Here is a 23,548-nt window from a genome sequence, read left to right on the forward strand (position 1 = left end):
CCTCCATTCATTCTGCACTCGCCTGCGAGCGCCCCCGCATGGACAGAGACGTGTTACTGCAGCCAGTCTAGAAACCGGAAGTAAGCAGAGAGTGCCAATTCTTTTCCTATTAGACATTCTCTGGTACTAGTAGCATGAAAATGGATACTAGTAGGTTTTAAGGATTAAATGTCAAAACGGCTTGCCATAGATGGTAAGGATGAATTATGAGTATGTTTTATTATTATTAAATGCCACAAGGTTGTACATATGCACACTGCAAATCAGCAAATCGTTCTGTGACTGTGATTCAGATGTGTTTATTAATAATAATAATAATAATCGAAATGCGTTTTTTTATTGAACATATAAAACCAAATACACAGTAACACATCAAAACAGAATTTAACATATATAATTATAAACAGTAGACAATAATACAACATAATAACATAATATAATTATAAACAGTAGACAAAGAACCAGTAAAATAATAAACAAACATATACAGTATTTCGAGAGAAAAAATGGCTACTACTTTAAACTGACGTCACTAATGGAGATAATGCGTGCACAGACCAGATTAAGCAATAATGGAACCCCGATCACGATGATGGAGGTTTATTTTGTCACAAAAACGAAAACGGCGCCTCTTCTATTCTAATTCCAATGACATTAATTACAACAGCGTTATGTCACGTAAAGAAACAAAACTCTACAGGTGTGCATGTCCTTCTAACAGAGATGAGGTTAAGTGGACACAAGCAGTGGATCATTGTCCTGAAGCGCGCAAGAAACTGAAGAAGCGTGTGCGCAGAACAGTAACAGCAGCAGACTGAGGTAATTCTCATCTATTTAATAGCCTAGATACGAGTTGTACTTTCGAAAGTTTAGTAAAACAAACAAATGTGAGCGGCGAGCAGCAGAGAATACTAAATATTTCCCTCCTACAGCTCCAGTAGGGTCCTGCCGTTATAAAGTCAAACAGCCAAAGGTAGGACACTGTATTTTCACACAGAATTATTATGGATTTTCCTTTGCTATTTTGACTTAAAGTTGTTAAAGAAGTTTATGTTTGTCTTTTGTGCTGTGTACAATCAGTATGAATTTTAATTGTTTATACTATAATATAACACTATTAATTGTGCATACTATGCACAGCTGGATATACAATATGCATCGAGAACAAGGAATACAGGGACCCCAAAAAGTACTAAGACACTTAAGCCACACTTAAAAGTGTCTGAATTCAATTGCATTAGATAACAAAATATAAATAAGCTGCACCTTCAAACAAATTATGCAAAAGATTTTATTACAACTAACTTCACATTCCCTAACCATTTTTAGTTACTATTAATCAGTTGGTGTGAAGGTTATTTTTTTAGTTCTTCTCAAGTTCACACAGGAGCCCTGGCAGAGAAACAACAGGTTTAGTTTTTCACATTAACTATGCACATTTTCTTCTAATGTTTCACAACCAAGAAGTGTCCAAATATTTGTGTTTTCATTTTTTAAGAACAGTGATGTTTTATCATTTGAAGCCTACAGCAGCAAACCTTTTGTTTGTGAAATGTTTGCTTGACAACTGTGCTTGTGCTATATTTCTTTAAAATAAATGCCACTTGGTTTGATATTGTTATATAATGCATAGACATTCAAATTTTTTTTATTTGTGTCTCATTTGTCTAAATACGTCTTATAGCCACCCTCCTTATAATCACATAGCTATTGTCTATTAGTTAAATGAGGTATAACGATGAGCCAAACTATAACCAGTCACAGGTGAAGTCGAATATCATTGATCATCTCCTAACAAGGCCACATATTAAGGTCTGGGTAGATTAGATGCTAAGCAAACAATCAGTTCTCATAATCAAGTTGTTGGATGCAGGAGATATGGGCAGGAATAAAGATCTGAGCGACTTTGACAATGGCCAAATTATGGCAAGATGACTGGGTCAGAGTCTCTCTGAAACAGCAAGGCCTATGGGTTGAGAATTTACCAACAGTGGTCCGAGGAGGTACAATGGACGCCCATGGCTCATCGATGCACAAGCGCAACGGAAGCTGTCATGTCTGGTCCGAGTCAACAGAAGGTCTACTGTGGCACAAGTCACTTTTTTAGTGTTGGTTATGGGAGGAATGTGTCACAACACACAGTTCACCGCACTCTGTCTCTGACACGAAAGTGTCTTGGGTACGCAAGCTTTGAACTGGAACTTGGAGCAGTGGAAGAAGGTCACCTGGTCCGATGAGTCAAGTTTTCTCTTACCTAATGTGGACGGCCGTGTACATATGCCCCGTTTACCTGGGGAAGTGATGGCACCAGGATACACTGTGTGTTTAGGAATGGTTTGAGGAACATGATGAAGAGTTGAGGGGCGATTTCTGGTATAGACTAAACCAAATTTCTGCATTTAAGAATTCATGCTTAACCAAGACAAATTAGACCGAATGCTCACTCTAGACCCGATGTAATGCTTTAAGCAGCTGGACATGAACTACAAGATGTAATTTGTAAAGAACCTTTTGATTTCAAAGAAGAATATAATATTTAACAAATTAAAAAGACAAAATATTAGATTCAGAAATCTTTCAAATGCTTTTGCTATGTAATGCCAACAAATTCTGTATGCATGTCACTTCAATGGTTCTCTTACTTATTTTATTTTATATTGCACTTTCCACCAGCTCAAGGATGCTTTTTAAACATCAATCTTTTGAAATGGTGACCTTGGTGGATACAGCTTGCAAAATAAAAAGAGCTTTTATAAACTTTCAGAAAGCATAAAGTCTTATTTAAGTTTGTGAACTCTTATGGTTTTTTTCAAATTTGTTTAAAGATGTTAGAAAAATTATGTGATATACTTTGAGAAAACACTTCTGAACAAAACAAGTGCAACCATCAAAAGAGGATCACTAGTGCCACCCAGTGGTTTCTGCTGCTTATATTTCCCCCATTGAACTCGCTTATCTTTCTTTCAGACATCCAAGTTAACAGAAAAAAATGACTGATTTAAGAATTCGCAAGGAATTCTACAAATATCTCACTGTTGAGGTAAGAAACACATATACACAACCTGCATACTAATGACAAAGTAACTTTGTGATCTTGAAGCCCATAGTACACAGCATAAACAATTGAAGAGCAACAGCTGGCCCATTGTGAACTCACCTTTTCTTACACGTGAATTCAATTCTTCAGAGACATTTTGGTTAATAAAACATTTGGCTATTGACTCTTTTTGAGGGGAAGCATTATATGGGAACGTTCTCACAACTTTGGCTAACATTCTGGCAAGGTTCTCTCAAAGTTATGAACAAACATTCTTTAATCAAGAATAAAAAAAGAGGCTACAATTTGCATGAGGTCACCAAAATTGGACAGTTGAAGACTGGAAAAATGTTGCCTGGTCTGATGAGTCTCGATTTCTGTTGAGACATTCAGATGGTAGAGTCAGAATTTGGCATAAACAGAATCAGAACATGGATCCATCATGCCTTGTTACCACTGTGCAGGCTGGTGGTGGTGGTGTAATGGTGTGGGGGATGTTTTCTTGGCACACTTTAGGCCCCTTAGTGCCAATTGGGCATCGTTTAAATGCCACGGCCTACCTGAGCATTGTTTCTGACCATGTCCATCCCTTTATGACCACCATGTACCCATCCTCTGATGGCTACTTCCAGCAGGATAATGCACCATGTCACAAAGCTCGAATCATTTCAAATTGGTTTCTTGAACATGATAATGAGTTCACTGTACTAAAATGGCCCCCACAGTCACCAGATCTCAACCCAATAGAGCATCTTTGGGATGTGGTGGAACGGGAGCTTCGTGCCCTGGATGTGCATCCCACAAATCTCCATCAACTGCAAGATGCTATCCTATCAATATGGGCCAACATTTCTAAAGAATGCTTTCAGCACCTTGTTGAATCAATGCCACATAGAATTAAGGCAGTTCTGAAGCCGAAAGGGGGTCAAACACAGTATTAGTATGGTGTTCCTAATAATCCTTTAGGTGAGTGTATAAGTACAGTCTGCAATATCAAGCACCATAACAGACAGTTTTTGCACAGCTAAAATAAATAGAAGCGGATGAGACCGGAAGCCTCGACGCCGTGCATTAAGAATAAGGTGAATTTAAGCACAAGAAACAACATTTATGGGACAGCTCATGTCAGATTTTGTTGCTGATTTGAAATATGTTATTTAATTATGAGTTTGTCAATCAGTTTTTGAGATTTCAGGATTCCCCCATTTAAATGGATAGGACAAGGTCTTGGATGCCCAAAATAGCTGCCTGGAGGCGTCGCAAACATGGCCCCCGAGTGAACAGACTTTCCTTTAAAGAGACTTTAACCTTAACTACTCCTAAAAAGGGGGAACATTTGAGTACTTTATGGTTGCATATTAGTAGCTTAAAGGGATAGTTCACCCAAAAATAAGAAGATTATGGATAACCAGACAGTTGATGGGCCACATTGACTTCCATATTTATTTTTATTTTTTATCATCATCTGTTTGGTTACCGACATTCTTCAAAACATCTTTTGTGTTCAGCTGAAGAAAGAAACTCTTACAGGTTTGGAACAACTTGAGGGTGAGTAAATGACCGAATTTTCATTTTTGGGTGAACTATCACTTTAAGTTACTAATACCTGCCTGAGTGACAAGCTAATGGTACAATTTTTGCACATTTTGTCTGACAGTAAATCACAGATGCACTTCAGCAAATCTCTGGATTGAGCTGAGGAAGAGAGTTGCCCACACATTAGCTCTCAGCTGCAGAGGTGGGTGTTATATACTGTAGTGCCTCTACAGAGGTATACATCAATGCATTAACAGCCAGAGATACAGCATCTTCCCTCACACCTAAAGGCACAGAAACTCTTCTTAGCACAGTAATTCACTGATGTATTGCCAAAAATACTATATATTCGGCCATCATGCAGCAAAATTCAGGGAAATCAAGTGACTCTTATGTAAGTCACATATTCCCCTGCACATACCCATAAAGATTGTTAGTCGGGGAAACGGATGCATTTTATAGTTACTTAATGTATATTGGATAATGTATTATGCTTTCAGATCTCACTGCACCTGACAGCTTGTATAAGAATCTGCCCTTCTGAATTTTTATAATATTAAACATATCATAAATATAAGGGAAATTCAGAAATGGTTTGAGGCAGCCTGAAGCATCTCTGGTGTAGAGTGAGAGTCCATCCATGTTAAAGCGCCACTGATGTAAAAATAAAATAAATAAAAAGAAAGAAAGAAACACATTCAGTCTAGCCTGACTCACAACAGTCAATCAAGCCTCACTTTACCCATAATGCAAACACAAACCAGCAGCAGATTTCTCATGAAAAACTGATTTACTCTTAGTGTCTAAATGTATTTCTCGCTCTATATTTATTGCAAACGGCATAGTTTAAACTGTGGCCTGAAGATGGAGAGAAATTTGGTGGATAGTGAGAGATGAAAAAAAAAAAGCAGTACGACATTAAAAAACATTATACACTATACCGTTGAGAAGTTTGGGGTCAGTTAATACGATTAATACTTGTATTCAGAAAGGATGCATTAAAATGATCACAACTGACAGGAAAGACATTTATAATAATATAAAAGTTGTATAAAATGCTGTTCTTATTAACTTTTTATTCATCAATTAATCCTGAAAAAATGTTACACAAGTAGCACAACTGTTTTCAACATTGACAATAAGAAGAAATGTTTCTTGAGCATCAAATCAGCATATTAAAATGATTTCTGAAGGATCATGTGACACTGAAGACTGGAGTAATGATGATAAATTCAGCTTTTTCCATCGCAGGAATAAATTTCATTTTAAAATATATATTAAAATAGAATACAGGTATTTCAAATTGTCATAATATTTCACAATATTACTGTTTTGTACTGTATTTTTTATTTAAAAAATGCCTTCAAAAACAGTAAAAAAAAAAAAAAAAATCCTACCGACCCCAAACTTTTGGAGTGAAGTCTATAGTCTATAATATTATAGTCTAAAAGAGCTTTTTTGTTTGAAAACATTAGAATCTGTCCTTGTAACCGCTTGTTTTAAGCTTGTTTGCAGATGAATTCTTACAGCCAAATCTCTATTAATCTCAACAGACCCTGATCAATTTTTAATTACGTTTGGGGAGGCAGAGTTTTGCAAAGACACTTTTCGCTCGCTAAGCTTGTCACTGACTTCTTGAGAGCTTCATGCGTGGAGTGCTGCAAAACAAGAAAGATAATTCCCTCCACGAAGCGGCAGTGTTTACTGCTGTCCGGAGGGATCACAGTTATGAGGGACTGTGCTGAATTAGCTTTTGTTGTTAGCCTGTAATGAAATGCTTGGTCATCGCTCCCCATGGGGCGTCCTCATTAATCTGAAGGGCTGAGACTGGCACAGGGCCTCAGGAATGAAACGGCTGTTTGCTGTGCCACGGCAATCAGCGACGCGTCTGTCTGCAAATATTTGCAAGTGGTCCGAAATGCCTTGTTGAGATCTATCCGGTGATGAGGTTTATAGAGGGCTCCGCTTTGAAATATCGATCCTAAGAAGGAAGCGTGCTTGACAGCATTTCTGTTTTGGGTGGCACTTTCTTCAAGAAGAATGCAGATTTTCTGCATAATTGTGTTTTTGCAATGTTGGAACAGATTCTAAATGAATTGAGAGGTTATTCATTCCAGTGTTGAGGAAACTAGCTGAGCTACTATTTATTCGTAAGTTTAAAGGAGTTAATAAAAGCTACTCTTATACACATATTATATTATATTATATTGCTCTTATATAAGCTGCTCTTATATATACACATTATATTATATTATATCATATTATTTAGGCTGTTGTTGTATTATATGTGTGTTTTATTATGTATTATATTATATATTTTTTAAATTTCCTGAAGAAAATGTCCAAAACTAGGGTGTTTTGGGTGGTTGCTAAGGTGTTCTAGATGGTTAATAGGTGGCTTGAGAAATTTCTTAAAATAAATAATTATATTATAACATATTATATTTAAAAATAGTTTTTAGGGTGTTCTGGGAAGTTGGTAGATGGTTGCTAATTATTATATTATATTATTATGAGAATCTGTGTATGTCTAAAACTGTTTTTTAGTTGTTGCTAGGTGGCTTGAGAAATTATTTTTAAGTAAATGTTTTAATAATTATGTTATATTACATTATTATTATTATTATTAATAATAATATTTGTATTATATATATATAATATACATTTTGGTTCATGTATTAAATAATTGTTACATAATGTGTCCATTATTTTGCTTTAACATGGATTTGTTTTTCATATATCAGTCCTTTTTGTCTTTCCATCTAAGCTTTGTTGTAGTTGGTGGCAAAATTGTTGTTCTTCTTCTAGTGGCCACTAGGTGGCACTTCGTTTCTGCAGAATTGTGGCACCTTTGAGGCAAGAGCAGGCTTTCATATTTCATTTCTCAAGTAAAGGAAAGTCAACTAAACAGTCCTTTTATTATGCCTAGCGTGGACAGACTATAATTTCTCCTTTATCGAGTGATCCCCAATACACTGATACACTACTGGCATTCAAAACATTGCTCTTGTAAGAGATCATCATATTGGACATTTTATTTGTAGCAACCATACACCATTCTTCTCAATTTCAGGTTTAATCCATGCAGCGTAACGTACAGTCAGCTATTCATTATTTCAAAATAAACCCTTGATTCAAGATCCCACTTTTTTCCTGATCTAGTATCTGGGTTTAATTTGCAATAATAAGTGTCTGGCTGTACTTTATCCCTTATGTAATTGTCTTACAGTGACACTTCCATCAAAATGTGAGATTCTTGAAATGGTTTAATTAAAGACTCGATGGAAGATAAAGATAGGCTTATGTGCAATATTGGTCTTCCGAGGACATCTGAATCTCTGAACCGTAGATTAATCAAATGTTTGGAGGTGGAAGCACTGATCAGAGTTTGCCAAACTTCACCATACAGCTTGTTTGCTTTGATTTTGTTCAAAATGAACAAACATGGCATCTGAGAAATTATTCGAACATAATGTTTGATGTGTCATTTCTTTAAAAACTAAAAGTCTGATTCCATAAAATGCTGAACAAAATAGCAGTTTCTGGAAGTGTACTTGTTGTCATATTAGCAGATTCCCAGGAGACATGAAAGTATTTTCTCCCCTATTGTGACGTACAGTATGTCCGAGTGAAACGGCTTCTTGAACAAGAACAAATTTAGGGTGGAACTTGATTTTGTCCATTGGGAATTGATTGGATGGTTGTGGTTTGCTATTGGTCGATATCATGTGAGTGACAGGTTGTCCCGCCCTCACGCCAGTAAACATGTCGTCAGAGAATAGAAGTGATTATTTTTATTAAAGATGAGGGCCCATGAATAAAACATTTTTTTTTTATGTGCACAGATAAATCATTTATAATAAATACTCCAATATTCCTAAAAGCAAAAAGAATTGTTGATTCAGTTTTCATGGTAACAAATGTTCTATTAATTCAAAGGCCACATTAAATTTCCTCTCTATAAAATATATCCGTGTCATATTCAAAAGGGTTGTGGCCTCATAAAACCTCCTTACTTAACAAAAGAGGAGGCAAATTTCTCCCAGGATGTTCTCCCTTTCAGGTAATGAGACTTGTCATTCTCTGTGACATTCATAAAAGCAAGTTAATGCTTTAAAGTTAATAACTGCTGCATATATATATATATATATATATATATATATATATATATATATATATATATATATATATACTGTGTGTATATATATATATATATATATATATATATATATATATATATATATATATATATATATATATGAGAGAGAGGGGCACATTAGAAAAGCCCTGCATCCATGTCCTCTCTTCCTTATTTCCTGAATGATCTGCATTAATATTGAGTTTAATGCTTCATTACACCCACACCTTTATATGGGAAAAGTGGATGATTAAAGTGCTCCGTGAATCATCTGTCTTAAAGCCACAGAGTCATTTAAAAGAATCATGAGCTGTATGAATAAGTGATAGAACAGCCGCTAACCAAGCAACGGCAAACTATTAGAGGGAGAGAAAGGGTTTTTATACTCGCCTAAATCATTCTAGGCTATTATATGGCTTTGATGCTGAGCTTAGTTATGTCCTTCTGGAGGCTCAAAAAACAGACCTTCTCATATCTTTACTTATGCTCACTGTGAACAGAAGACTCATCCAGCAGGACATGCAAGACAACAGGTCAGATTTTTAACAAGCTAGAAGACTGTTACTTGTTTTTCAGCCTAGACTCTTAAAAACGTATATTTATATACTGAAGAAAATATGAGTATGTCTATAAACAAGGGTGTTGTGGGTGATAGGCAGCCTATCACTTTTGTCTCTGTGGTATTCTGGTCCCTGGAATTTTTTATTTTTTTTTACTGAATAAAATATGACCATGTCCAGAACTAGGGGGGTGGTTGCCAGGGCGTTGCTATGTGGTTTCTTGGTGATTTCTAAGGTGTTCTTCATTTCTTTGGTATTCTGGTTCCTATATAGATATGGCTTTGGTCACTTCTAAAATGCAAATATAGGAGTATGTCCAAAAGTAGGGTGTTGTGAGTGGTTGCCATGGTGTTGCTATGGGGTTTCCAGGGTATTGCTATATGGTTGCTAAGGTGTTTTAGATGGTTGCTAAGGTGTTTTAGGTGGTTGCTAGGTGGAGTAAGAACCAATTCCCATCATCTCTGTGTTTTTTTTTGTCCCTAGATATGGCTTGGGTAACTTTAATGCAAATAGGGTTGTTTCTGCCCATTTTATTATTTTGACAATTAAATTAAATACATTTCATATTTAAATGAATTACATATTTATATTTTATACATACATGCATACCTAAAATGTATTATTAATTAAAATCATAGTGACCTTGAGGTGTATTGATGCGTTTGCTCTACTTTACAATGATTATTTTATTATTCAAAATTAATCAGTCTTCTCCGCTTGATGTTCAGACATCTAAATGCAACTAATTGACCTCCTTTCTTTATCTGTGTGGAGTGTCATTGTGTTTTGTCCCTAACTGGGACCATTTTAGACGTTTGATGTTTCAGGGAGACTATTCTAATTGATGTTAATCAAACATTCAGTCTTGTAATTGAACCATTTCATTTTGTTGAAGTATGGTGGCCCTCAAACACCAAGTAACTGCTCTTGCTGGCTGTTTACAAGAAGCCCTTTAATTCCAGAAAACCATCTCATCTAAAGCCACTCTCATATTGAAGATGACACTGCAGCCCACCAGCACAGATTTCTGATGTTTTTTAAAGAGAAAGTTCAATCATCATTTTCTCACCCACTTGACTTTCTTTCTTTTGTAGACCACCAGGACTCTGCTCTTTTCCATACAATGAAAATGAAAGTTGGCCTGCGGCAGCGGAGAAGATTATGAGACTTAAATTTCATCATTTTCCTTACTGAAAGACTTCCTAAGACTTATATTATAGTGCATAAATCATATAGAGGGAAACAGTGACCCCGCCTCCTTTTTCAGCAGCGCTGGTTCCGGCGCTGTTTTTTTTTCATAAATTTTCCCATAGGGATTAAAAAAAAGTATTTGTTAAAGGTGAACTAAGTAGCTTTTTTACCTTAACCGAACAGCTTCGGAGTCATTGGAATAGTTATATGACTTTTTTCGGGTTGAATGGTGGTCGTCTCGCACCCCCCAAGCGCCTGTGAGCCGAAAAACCACCCTTGCAAGCCGGCGAGCCGCCGGCCTCAGCGTCAGGAAGTATCGCATAATATCAGGTCTCGCGATGTAACGAATTGCTTTACGGCAAAAAAATCTGCTCAAATTCTGTCATTATTGCGCTCCCTCACGCTGTTCGAACCCGAATGAAGAAGACGTTTTAAAGAATGTCCCATCTGCTTTGATGTCGTTAATCTACTAGCCTCTGGTATCTGAGAGTCGCCAACGAGTTTTTCGACAGTGTTGTCAAATATCTATTCCGAAGCTGTAGGGGGAGCTCTATAGAGAAACCTGTGAGCAAAAAGCGAGAATACAGCGAAGAAATTCCCGAAACTGCATAGCCCTGCTTTAAAGAGTTATAAGCCATGAACCAAGCCAGTCAGCTACGAGGTGAATCACAACAAACTTTGATTTGAAGCTAAAAAGTTTTTGAAAATCGGACACAAAGACAAAGGTACAAGATTGTATACTTAACGATTTTAGTGAGGAAAAGATCTACTGTCTCATGAAGCATTGCGAACAGCATAATCGAATTTAAAATGATGGAGAAATATAAAAATACTTTTTTACGAACATTGATTATATGTATAAAAACAATATATTTTAAGTTTATTGTAAAATATGCATATACACAAACATTTTAGTATTTTGAGAACATGGAGATCATCTCGCACATCGTGGGAGTGGGCGGAGCTAAAGAGCTATTTTGGAACATGTTGCTTTTTTTGACTCTCTGATTGGTGTAATTTTCTGTACAACATCATTGGTAATGCAGTTTTTCCACCAGGAATTTAACTTTTAATCATGATTATTTAAAAAAAATAAGCTGAAATAATGCAGGCTGGCGGTTTCAGCAGAAGCAAATACCATCGATTAGCATCCTTGTAGCTCACAGTAGGTCTATCATTCAGTTGTCATTCAAAATCAGTTTCGTTATGGAGAAAATTTATGTTTTTACATCCGGAACCCAACATGCTGCACGCTATCGAATCATATTGACACTTGGTCACCATTCACTTTCATTGCAATTAGCAGCACGGACATTATGCTAAACAACTACTTGTGTGTTCCACAAAATAAAGTAAGTTTTGGGACAGCTTGAGGGTGAACAACAGAATAGTAACATAATGAATAGGCCCCTTACTTGTATTCTGCAGTGGAAATGAAACAGAGTCATGGTGATACACTTGCATGTATTGCACAGATGTTGTATTGTATTGCTCCTCTCATTGAGTGCCGTTTATTTCAATAAATTTCTCTGACACAAATATATATAAAAAAAAGCAAAGACAATCCCTTCCGATCTTCTTAAGTATGCCCAAGACAGTCCATGAATTTCTCATGAAGCTTAAAAAAATAAAGTGCACAAGTTGCTTTGAAGTTGCTTTCCGTCGTTAGTCTTTTAATACTGTAGGAGCTGTTTATAAAAGCAATGATAAAATGTGCAGTGGCTGCTTTTAATGGATTTATGAATATCACTGTAATTTGTTTCATTACTTGTAATATTGTCTTCTTTATATGCCAGTCTGTAGCGATGTCTTTATTAGGACTCTGATTTATTGGTCTGTGGGTTTGGAAACAATCTAGGTCAGTTGGTTCCTTTGGGTGTTTCTGAACTGTAAAAATCAAGAATAAGCTTTTCATGTTCAGTGATACATCATCCCCAAGATCATCAATCATTTCTGATCTCAAGTGCTAAAGAAAATCTTTGGAAACAAACAACACATTATTAATGTAGAGTTTTAAATTACTAATAAAACATTGCAAAATTAAAGCACAATATCACACTATTAAAAATAAAGGTTCTTTATATAGTTCCATGAAGAACCTTTATCATCAATGGAACCTTCTATAACACAAAAGGTTCTTTATAGTAGAAAATGTTCTTTGGATTATTAAAATGTTCTTCACACTAAGAAAAAAAAAGATTATTTTAAGAACTGTTCAGTGAAAGGTTCTTTAGTGAACCAAAAATGGTTCTTCTATAGAATCACTTTTTTTATGATCTCTCCTCTCCCATCATGGAAACCACAGCTACATTTATCAGCCCAGCTGCCATGTTTCTTCTCAGTGGAAACACATCCTAACTGTCACAGTAATGTAAATAACAGCCCAATTATCATGATTAGTTTTCCTAGAGTTTTCAACAGATGTACAGCTCTACCACATCACACAGTCAAACATATGCTAGCGCTGTAATTGATTCTCTGCAAGGTTAATGTGGAAATCTGAGGGGTTTCCAGCAGGGCAGATGATTCCTCACAATGTCTCACTCGAGGTTTATTAATGTTTTTGGCAAAGGGAAAAATAATCCATGTGAGACTTTATCACAGCTGTTTTAATAAGGTGTATTTAAAAAAGAAATGTAATAATATCTGAAAAAGGTGAAATTGTTTCAGATCAACTTAAAGAAAATCCTAAATAGTTCTGCAGCTTGTGTGATCTTTGATTTTATGTTATTCTTTATGCTGTTATTCAACAATAAAACAGTCTAACCTACTTTGGAAAGAAACACATTTGCAACCAAATCTTAGTAGTTAGTAGATTTTCTGGGTCTAAAATGAAATGTAAAGCTTATACATATATATATATATATATATATATATATATATATATATATATATATATATATTACACATGCAGTTTTGTAACGCAAGTAATGCAAGTTATGTAATTAAGATTACTTTTTTCAAGTAAAGTAACGCATTTATTTTAGATTTACAACAAATCTGAGTTACTTTTTCAAAAACGTAATGCAAGTTAATTTGTTTACACATTTATAGACTGACGCCTCTCTTGTCCCCATGTTAAGATAAATCAGGAGTAAGGTTGGACTACTTTCAGCTTGAGGCTTATTCTTTTAACCGTTGGTGTGAAAGGGCCTTTACAGTTGCCAACAATGTTAAAAACCAAACAAGCAAGTCCAGCCCAGATGAGAAAAAGTAAAGAAAAAGTACCGCAATGCATTACTTTCCATAAAAAGTGACTAAGTAGGCTAATGCAATTAGTTACTTTTTCAAGGAGTAACGCAATATGTAATACATTACTTTTAAAAGTAACTTTCCCCAACACACACACACGCGCGCGCGCAATTGAAGTTTCATTAGAGTTTGTTTTAAACATTAGCGTTTTGTGTTAGTGTGTGCGTTATTTTATGATTGGTCAAATTTTTCGTCAAGGTTTAAAGGAGCAGTGGTGACATTTAGTGACTGACGGAATAGCGCCTCTCTTTAAGAGCCTTTGAGCGGATGATGATGGTGAGGCGCGGGCACGGCGCCTGACGTGTCTCTTCATCATCAGCTGCTTTGAGTGAGGAGCGCGCGGTGGCACTTTATCGCGCTCTCCTCTTTCTCGCTCTCTCATTCCGGCTCGAGCGCAGTGCCATGCGAGCGAGTGTGTCTTCGTGTGCCAACCTCGCGTGCGCTCGGAGCGTCGGAACCCGGCGAGATGCGGGAACTATAACGGGAGCTCAGATGTTTGGAGGTTCTCCACTGGATTGTTGGTAAATGTTCCTGCCCCACTCTCTGACGACCATGCTTTATTTCCAGCTGGTGATCATGGCGGGCACGGTCATGCTGGCATATTACTTCGAGTACACAGACACGTTCAACGTGCACGTGCAGGGATTCTTCTGCTACGAGACCGCGTACACGAAACCCTACCTCGGACCCGAGGACACGAGCGCCATCCCGCCCGCCCTGCTGTACGCGGTGGTCACTGGAGTCCCCACATTACTGGTGAGTCACTGAAGACAGTTCTTATGCCAGTAAATACATTGATTGATAAGTGCTATTGATGAATCATTTGATATTGATTATCATTGATAAGTGCTATATCAATGAATGAGTTATAGCATAAAAGATGGCTTGGGATTGCTAAAGGACAACTGTGGTGGATTGATTTGTTATTGATTGATAAGTGATCAGTTGATGTTGATTATCATTTATAAGTTTTTTTATGTGCATTTGCATTTATTGATTAATGTATGAATGAATGCATCAAGGCAGATTAGATGTTTAGTGATTTCATGGACTTTCTTGATAAGTTGATGATCGATTGTAAGCACATCAGTCCAGAACTGATTTATTGGTGATAATACTTGGTATTGATTTTCCTTGATAGACTATGAGGTTATGATTTGTTAGTGATTTTCATATTTGGTTTTCTTTAAGGCATTTTAAGTGATTTGTAGTTATTAATAATTTCATGAAAGCCTATCAGACTATAAATTCATGTGATCACTTATACTGATTGTCTTTAATATTTATTAATATTGATTTAAGGGATTTGATATTGTTTGTCAATTGTGTGTGTATTCTTTTTTATTTATTTTTTTATTTATTGATTATTAAATTAATAATTTCATGAAGGGAGATCAAACTCTTTTTGCTTGATTAGTAAATAACTGCACGGAATATGATTAGAGATTGATTCGTGCATTGATATTAAGTGTGATGGGATAAAAAGGTTTAATAAAAACACTTTCGTAATATGTGCATCAGTAGCGTGATTCTGGCAATTCTGGGTTACAGAAATAATGCACACCATGAGTCTTTAAGATAAGACTTACATGTGAGTCATAACAGCCTTTCCAGCTCTTCTGATTTGTGTTTATTTGTAATTTAAAGGATAATTTTTAGTAATTTTCATGCATGCAGGACTGTATAATTAAGCAGCAGATCCAAATATGTTTACTGCATGTTCCATCTTGGTAAGTCAGCATAATGAGATTTCATTATCTATGCACCCATAAATTAAGCCTGCATATCATAACCCCCTCCCTCTCTCCTCATATCAAAGCCTTTGATGTTAGAGATCACACCAGGCACTGTCCCAGTACTGAATGCCATCATTAGCTTGTCTATTCACTCACAACTGCGTCAATGTTAAATAACATTTGTTTATTGAAAACTGCAGGTTTTTTTCATGAGGAAAAAAGCAAACTGTGAGTATAGACATCTCACATCTCACTGTCTGTAATTTAATGTTCACCAGCCCACATAATTTCATCACTGGCAGTGACTCAATCTGAAGTGCTGCCACGCTGGACCTTTGCTTCTCTGTCAGCTCATAGCGTGGTTCTTTATTCACCTAATGTGTTTAACAGATGAATGGCAGCAGATAAAAGGATGTGTTCTCATTTGGTTCATTATTATTTTGTTTTAGGATTACATGTTATTGGACCCCATTATTTTGTTCTATTTCTCAAGTTTTTTTCTTTGTTTCTGCTAAATATACAATATTTGTTATTTGCTTGCGTGACCTGTCTCCTTAGGGTATGTTTACATGACAACGATGTACTAAAAATTTAAATGTTTTTCCTTTGCGTTTTTGAGAAGTTAAGTGTACAGGCAACATCTTTGTCAAAACGATCCCCTTTCACACGGATCCGCGAAAATGAATAAAACGCTGTATATTCATGCCAGGCCAGTAGTTGGCGCTGTCACTTTGTAAAGAAACACTAAGCGTCTATAGATTGAACACGTAATATGTATGTATGCAGTATGCAGGACGTCACCGGTTTCACAAATTCGTATTTTTGTAGTTTACATGGAGATGATAACAGTATCATTTTCAAAAACTTGCACTTTGAAACCCATTTTTCAAAAGCTTTAATTTTCAGACCCCCAAAACGCTGTTGTCGTGTAAATGAGTGGGCAAAACGCATAAAAAGTTTTCTGTTTTTAGTTGAAAACAGTGTTGTGTAAAGTCTCAGTCCCTTATGCTGGGTACACACCAAAAGATTTTTTACATCTTATAAGATTTTCAAAATGTGATAGACCACAAACATGAGGACAAAAAATCCTAGATTTAAGCGTTTTGCTCCTATAGTGTGTGTGGTGTGCCATGATGTGACAAAGACAGCACACCACACACGAACAGATTTTCATACAGAGTCTCAACTGTGAACACAGGAATTCTCGCAAAATCATGCAAGACTTCAGAATAAGCATGGGGGATGATATGCAGGAAGAAATTGCGATGATAGTGTTTGGAATGATTTTCACAGAAAATTCACGTGAAAAAAAACATGGTACCCACCATTATTTATATATATATATATATATATAACCTTTTATACAGAAATATATTCATTCTTTATTGTCTTTATTTATTCTTTATTGGATTTATTGTCTCTTTAGAAAAAGTAATTTAATCCCTCACTGAACCCTTAACACTCAGCTTCCTGCAAGTGTGTGTGTGTGTGTGTGTGTGTGTGTGTGTGTGTGTGTGTGTGTGTGTGTGTGTGTGTGTGTGTGTGTGTGTGTGTGTGTGTGTGTGTGTGTGTGTGTGTGTGTGTGTGTGTGTGTGTGTGTGTGTGTGTGTGTGTGTGTGTGTGTGTGTGTGTGTGTGTGTGTGTGTGTGTGTGTGTGAGAATGACCGTGTCTTCCATCATCTCGCTTTCTGATTGGATATTGTTTTGTTTCACGTGATAATCTCCAGAACGTGCGCGCGTTTGTCCTCGGAGTTCCCCCCACACATCAGGATTTCTGATCGTAAATATTAAACATGTTGAATATTTACGATTCGCGATCGGGGCGGCTCCGATGTTCTTCCGAGCAGGTTCGGACACTCTTAACACACCTCACACCAAGGGAAAATCTGATAAGATAATCTGTTGAACCAAGATAATCGGGACATAGCTAGGATTGTCAGAAGGGGGGAAATCAGCCCAAAATCAGCCCTTTTGGTGTGTACCCAGCATTAGTCTCAGCCTCAGGTGGTGCGCCATAGACTGACCAGAAACTGTTCAAGTACCGTCTATATGCATACCGTCTAACACAAACATTGCAAACACTTTCTCCAAATGGCATGCTCCAATTTGAATGGCTGTTTTTAAGATGGTATTTCTTTTAAATAATTTGGGTGTGCAAATTTACAAACTGCTATTTTTTTGGAAGTTTTCTGAGTTTCAAGACATTGCATCTTTAAAAGATATTCAAGAGTAAAAAAAAATAAAAAAATAAAAATAATATATATATATTTAATAGAAAGTAAATTATATCCTTGAGGGATGTAAATGCTGTTGTTGATATTGTTATTGGTATTATTAGTCGTATTACTAGTAGAGAGAATGGGGGTGGTGAGAGCTGGAAATTACCCAATAACAATGTTGTCGTGCATTATGTTCCTGATATTACTTTATGTATTTATTTATTTGATTATTATTTTATATTTTTGCCCCTATGACAGTTGGATTATTTAGATAATTACATTTTACATTTTGAGTCATGTTTTATTTACTCGCCAAGGTTGTTGTTGTTGATTATTATTATTATTATTTTTATTTATTTATTGCAAATTTAGCACTTGGTGAGAATTAAATTCTTTGCCTTGCCTTCAGCAGATCTGTATTTTCTGCTTTGCTTAGAGTTACCCAACTCTAAACATCACACAAAAATCGTTGATATGTCACTTTACATTTCAGTCAGATGGTTCTTCCTGCTTCCTGTCTATATGTGGGTGTTTTTTAGCTATGAGCTGTAATGTGGACTATACCTTATGCTAATAATCAGATACAGCATGAGAATAGATTGGTTTCAATAGTTTAAATGCAGAAAAAGGTGAGGGGTAAAAAGAGGGAAGGAAATAAGAAAATCTAAACTAAAGACTAGGGGAGACCGGGGACAGTTGCAACACTTTTTGCATTTCTCTCAATTACTCAGAGACTATTTGGACTAGACCAACCAAATTTGTATATATTAAACTTGCATCTGTCTGCTAATTACCCGTACCATTTAAAGATGATTATATATGACATATCGTTCACAGTATTTATTTGAATGGAAGAAGTCAGATGTTGCAACTGACCCCGACCCAGGGGACAGTTGCAACACAACACAGGGACGGTTGCAACATGTTAAAAATAACTTAAATTTCATTAATTAACTTAAGCTTTTTGTCTCAATGAGCAAAGAATTCTGAAAATATTAACTGTTTTAGGCCTACTATAATATTATAGTATTATTTATTTCAATAATATTATTGTAGCCTATTATTTATTTATTTAGTCATATTTATCAAATAACAGTTATTGAGTTTTGTTTGTTCATGTGTAGAACATAGGCCTACCTAGATTCAGTGTGCAGGTGTTACAGATGCTATTCAATCTCTCCATATTTCAGTGTCAGACAGGAAGAATTTAACAATTTGTAATGCAACAAACTTTTATTAAACATGCAATTTATAACATGTTGCAACTGTCCCCAACCCTATCAGCCATGACAGAACATCATATGCCTGCTAGACACACTGACTTTGACACATGCTAACCATGTCACTTAGTAGTCAACACAACAACAATTCAAACTATGTAAGTTTTGATTAAATCATACAAAATTTCAGGACAGTATGACAAAAATATATCTCATGAAAAAATTTACTTTCATACCTCCAAAACAAGTTTTGTTCAATAAATACATCAGCAGATGTTGAATATGTCTACTGTCTTCTTGGTGGGTGGAGGGTCTAACTGTGCATGTGCAGTATGAGTGTCATCACTCTAGCTTGTTTCTGATTGGAGAAAAATGACATGTTGCAACCGTCCCCTGTTGCAACTGTCCCCGGTCTCCCCTACTTATTTTTAGTGATTCCTTTCTGGAGACTGTAATAGATGCATTTTTCATTCACAGTGCTGACAGGTTATAAGTGTCGCTACACGGCAGCTAGGTTGTTATATTTTTCCCAAACACCTTTTTGAGCAGAGTGGCGTAGACAGATATTGGCTCATGTTGTTCTAGACAGAAAAAATTACAATCCAGCTGCTACGTCGTAACACTGTGACCCCAGCCAAAGCTGTCGTAAAGAGAGATGAACTCTATCTCCGCAGTGAAACCACCACACTGTGATTTGTAGTCTGAAAGTCTTGCGGTAAAGATATGAGTTTCAGACAGAGATATTGCTCAGTTTGAGCTGATATTGGCAAAAATGACATTGATGGGTTAAGGTGTGGGTTATGGGGGAAAAGTCAAATGAAAAGCAAAATGCAAAAATGATTAAAAAAATCCCTCAATATAATAAGTTCGCTGCCGGATTTGGATGCGATTGTGCGATATCACCCGTTGACAGTCAGACGTTTGGATAAGTCAGACAAGTATGCCAATCACATCTTTATTTAAAACGGATTACAACATATTTAATACTGAAAAAATCTTCTGATAAGGAATGGAATTTGAAGATCACTGCCAAATGTGCTAAACCAGAACAAAGCCCATTCTTTGTCAGAGATTATAATAGACAAAGTTTGAGTGTAATCGGTTTACCCAAACATTGTCATGATGATTTTTGCAGATTCACTTGATAGAGAAAGATCAGACCAGTAGTCGTGGCAAGATTAAGATGCAATGTGTCTGTCATTTTAACTCATGATTTGCAAGTGCACTTGTAAACATGTCTTACAACACATACTCTCATGCACGCTCATTCAGACGTCCCCTAACATCATGTGCCCTTGAGCAAATCACTTAACCCAGCTTGCTCCAGGGGGCTGTCCCTGTAATAAAGATGTGCTGCAAGTCACTTAGGAGAAGGCAATTACTACATGACTAAATAACTATAACTAACAAGCTAATATAAGCATGCTCATATTTCACTTGACTCAGTTTTAGAAATAAAGGTTCCAATTAGGTTTTTACAGCTTGATGAAATTATTGATGTGGTGAAGAGAATATCTACATTTCAAAATCGAAGAACATTTATTTATTTGAGTGTAGCATGTGTTGTTTTTGATCTCTCTAACCTTGAAGCTGTTGCATTGGTGCTTATTTTCTATAATGCATGAAAACTCTGAAGAGCATAGATACTGATGAATGACAGCTGTCTGCTTCTGATATGCAGTCAGATGTGATAGATCATCATATTCTTTGGATGATGTCGAGGCTTTCCATTTATGTCCGTCCTCAGAACTACTTCTTTTATGTCTTAGTATACACTTGTATGTCTAAGTAGAGTTCACATTTGAGTTGTGACTGCCATCAGGGACAATTCAACAACCAGTTTCTATTGACAACACAATTTTATGGCAAATCCACCATTATGCTTTCAAAAACATATTGAACTACATCCATTTAGCAGCTGTGTGGTGTTATATAAATGTGTATGGATTCAAGTGCCATTTATGTTATCGTTAGATGGTCAAAATACAGTAAATTACTTCACAACTCATGTAAGCATGCTTAACTGCTGTATTGACCATTCCCAGTCAGTCATAGTATTCATTGAGTATATTTTGTCTGGCACAGAGGGGTTATCTATAAGTAAAGTACTTAAGATTACAAAAATGAGCAAATATGGTTTCAAAATCTATTAGTATGCAGTGCTCAAATAATGTGTGTGGAGTCTCTGTCGGTACTGACCAAAATCAAAGGCCCTTTAAGGCAAGTCACTACACTTGGCAGCCATCTTGGTAATGATGATGTATTGTTATTTTAACTAATGACACTTTGTTGTAGAATTTAATAGACGGGTACAAAAAGTCTTCTTTTACCGCCCTAATACTTATAATTTTTGACTTACAGGTTTCCAAATTTGTTTTGAAATCTTGTTTAGGAGAAACTTGATGGTATGGAAGCTCATTTCCGAAATTGTAAGTAATAATTATGAGTTGATTTGGGCTTCCACATGAAGATGAGGAAAAGGCTTGCCTTGTTAGTACTGGTTAATGTTTGTTCGTATTGTTGTTGTTGATTTTTCTCTTTCTAGGAAGATTTCACAAAAACAATTATCTTAATCCTCAATTTTCAGAGATTATTCCAAACATACTCCATTGTTGAGGTTTGGCTGTGTTTAAATATCCTATCTTTTTGTCTCTGTGGTCTTTATATATTTATAATCTTTATGACACTTGCCTTGTTACATCCCAGTAATGTTTCTGAATTCAGTGGTTTAAGGGTTTTTGATATGAAAGGGTGATTTTAAAAATGTAATCAGGAAAATCAAGAGGTTGTGGAGATTTCTTATTTTTCACAGCATAATTCTTCTTATTCAATACACCTCTAGATTTCTCTCCGTTCTATAGAACAGATTGAAAAGATGCTCTGACAACAGAAAGTGAGCCATGATGAGTATGAAATAGCTGTTCATTAACACAGTCCAAACAAATATCTCTCCATTGTCAACAGCGATCATATGGGCCCTACAAACCAGCGAGAAATTAACAGATGTTCATGTCTGGCTGAGTGATCAGGACTTCATGCTTGAATTGCTCTGTGTTTAGTGAGTTTTAGCCCATTAGGTTGGAAACGGTCGAGTTTACATGTCCACTTTTGGGCATTAGCGATGGGCTACACATCATGATTGTGTTGTGTCGTTTATTGGAGCGCCGTTATGCAGAAACGTGTGAATATGTTGTATTAAAACTGTTATTTTACAGTTTTAAATCAAGCTTGTGTAAAAATGACTTCAGGAAATGAGCTCAGCTGTATCCTTAGTTTCTTCCTCTTCTTGAGATCTTCTTGAGATCTACAGACAGCACTTAATGTTGGCAAGCATATTGGTATGGTAAAAGAGAGGTATTTCCACTCAGTAACTTCAAAGACTGTAACCTCATGCTTAGAGCTTACCGCTAAAGATGTAACCTCTTTATTCTAATGTAGATTAGTTCTTTGTGTTTACACCACTGTGTGCTCGAGTTCATCTGTACTGTAATTATTTTTTGTATTGTTTGGTGTGTTTACCTGTTTCAGATTATTAACATGTTTTAATCAGTGAAAAAAAATTGTAAACATGCAATCCAGACCTTAAGGGGTTTGTTTACCCCAAAATTCTGTCACTATTTACTCACTCCCATGTCCTTCCAAACCCATAAGACTTTCGTTCATCTTCGGAACACAAATGAAGATCTTTTTGATGAAATCTGAGAGATTTCTGTCCCTCCATTGACAGCCTACGCAACTGACACTTTGACGCTTCAAAAAGTTCATAAAGAGATTGTAAAACTAATGATGAACAGATTGAATTTAGGCTTTTATTCACATATAACCATTCATCAGCCCACACATCAGATGTGGTAAACGGAAGCTCAAACATGTTCGCTTTACATTAGAGAACCATTGAGGTTCATTCTTGTGTTACGCAGTACGTTTCAGCTTCGGCAAGAACCAACAAGGTCTGTTCTTGTGCATCAAGCATACGATTGAGCTTCTGTTTATGTTCGCTGATCAATATTTATATGTGAATAAAAGCCTACATTTAATCTGTTCATCATAAAGCGATCGAGTCTATTCAGAAAATTTTGACTGAACCACTCGATTCATATGGATTTGTTTTACGATCTGAATTTTTTGAAGCGTCAAAGTGGCTGTTGCGTGGACTGTCAGTGGAGAAACCGAAATCTCTCATATTTCATTAAAAATATCTTCATTTGTGTTTCGAAGATGGGCAAAAGTCTTACGTGCTTGGAACGTCTCTATAACAGCTGACTATAAACACTGTTTAAACCTAATTTAGTTAACCTACTTTTATACCTCCTGCTGTTATTCAGTCAGTCATACTGTGTTGTAGTTACTAGGAGTCACTGTCTAAGACTTACACAAGCAAGAAACACAAGCATCCTGACCAGCTTGGCATTGCAACAGGCCCAACCAATGGTATGAGGTCAGGGGCAGGGCTATCTATTTGTTTGACCAATGGATGACAGGGGGCATGTTTAAGGAAACCTGTTCTATACCTGTCTTTATTTTTTCTGTTCTGTTTGGTGACACCAGAGGTACAAAAACAGCATACTTCAACTTTAATGTCAACCAGAAATAATATCAGTATTCAGTGCACATTATTCCAATGTCTTTGTAATCTATCATTATGATCGAATAAATTGC

At 36.1% G+C, this 23,548-nt stretch overlaps 1 protein-coding gene across 8 annotated transcripts in view; it reads left to right on the plus strand.

Moving 5' to 3' along the window:
* Positions 1-573: 573 nt before the first annotated feature.
* Positions 574-23,548, plus strand: part of plppr5b (phospholipid phosphatase related 5b) — a 55,250-nt gene continuing 32,275 nt past the window's right edge. For 5 of the 8 annotated variants that reach the window (XR_014209801.1, XR_014209802.1, XR_014209803.1 and 2 more), the window contains exons 1-4: positions 574-819; positions 933-973; positions 2,968-3,040; positions 14,282-14,470. Coding sequence is in view for 4 of the 8 variants with exons in the window: in XM_082183693.1 (XP_082039819.1) it covers positions 2,990-3,040; positions 14,282-14,470 (240 nt within the window). In the remaining 4 variants the exon portion in view is untranslated. Of the gene's footprint in view, positions 820-932; positions 974-2,967; positions 3,041-13,978; positions 14,471-23,548 lie in introns of those variants that run through there. The other 3 variants (XM_082183694.1, XM_082183696.1, XM_082183695.1) reach the window with 3 other exon arrangements.

The sequence above is a fragment of the Leuciscus leuciscus genome (assembly GCF_965113295.1).
Source record: "Leuciscus leuciscus genome assembly, chromosome: 11".
Taxonomy (NCBI): Eukaryota; Metazoa; Chordata; class Actinopteri; order Cypriniformes; family Leuciscidae; genus Leuciscus; species Leuciscus leuciscus.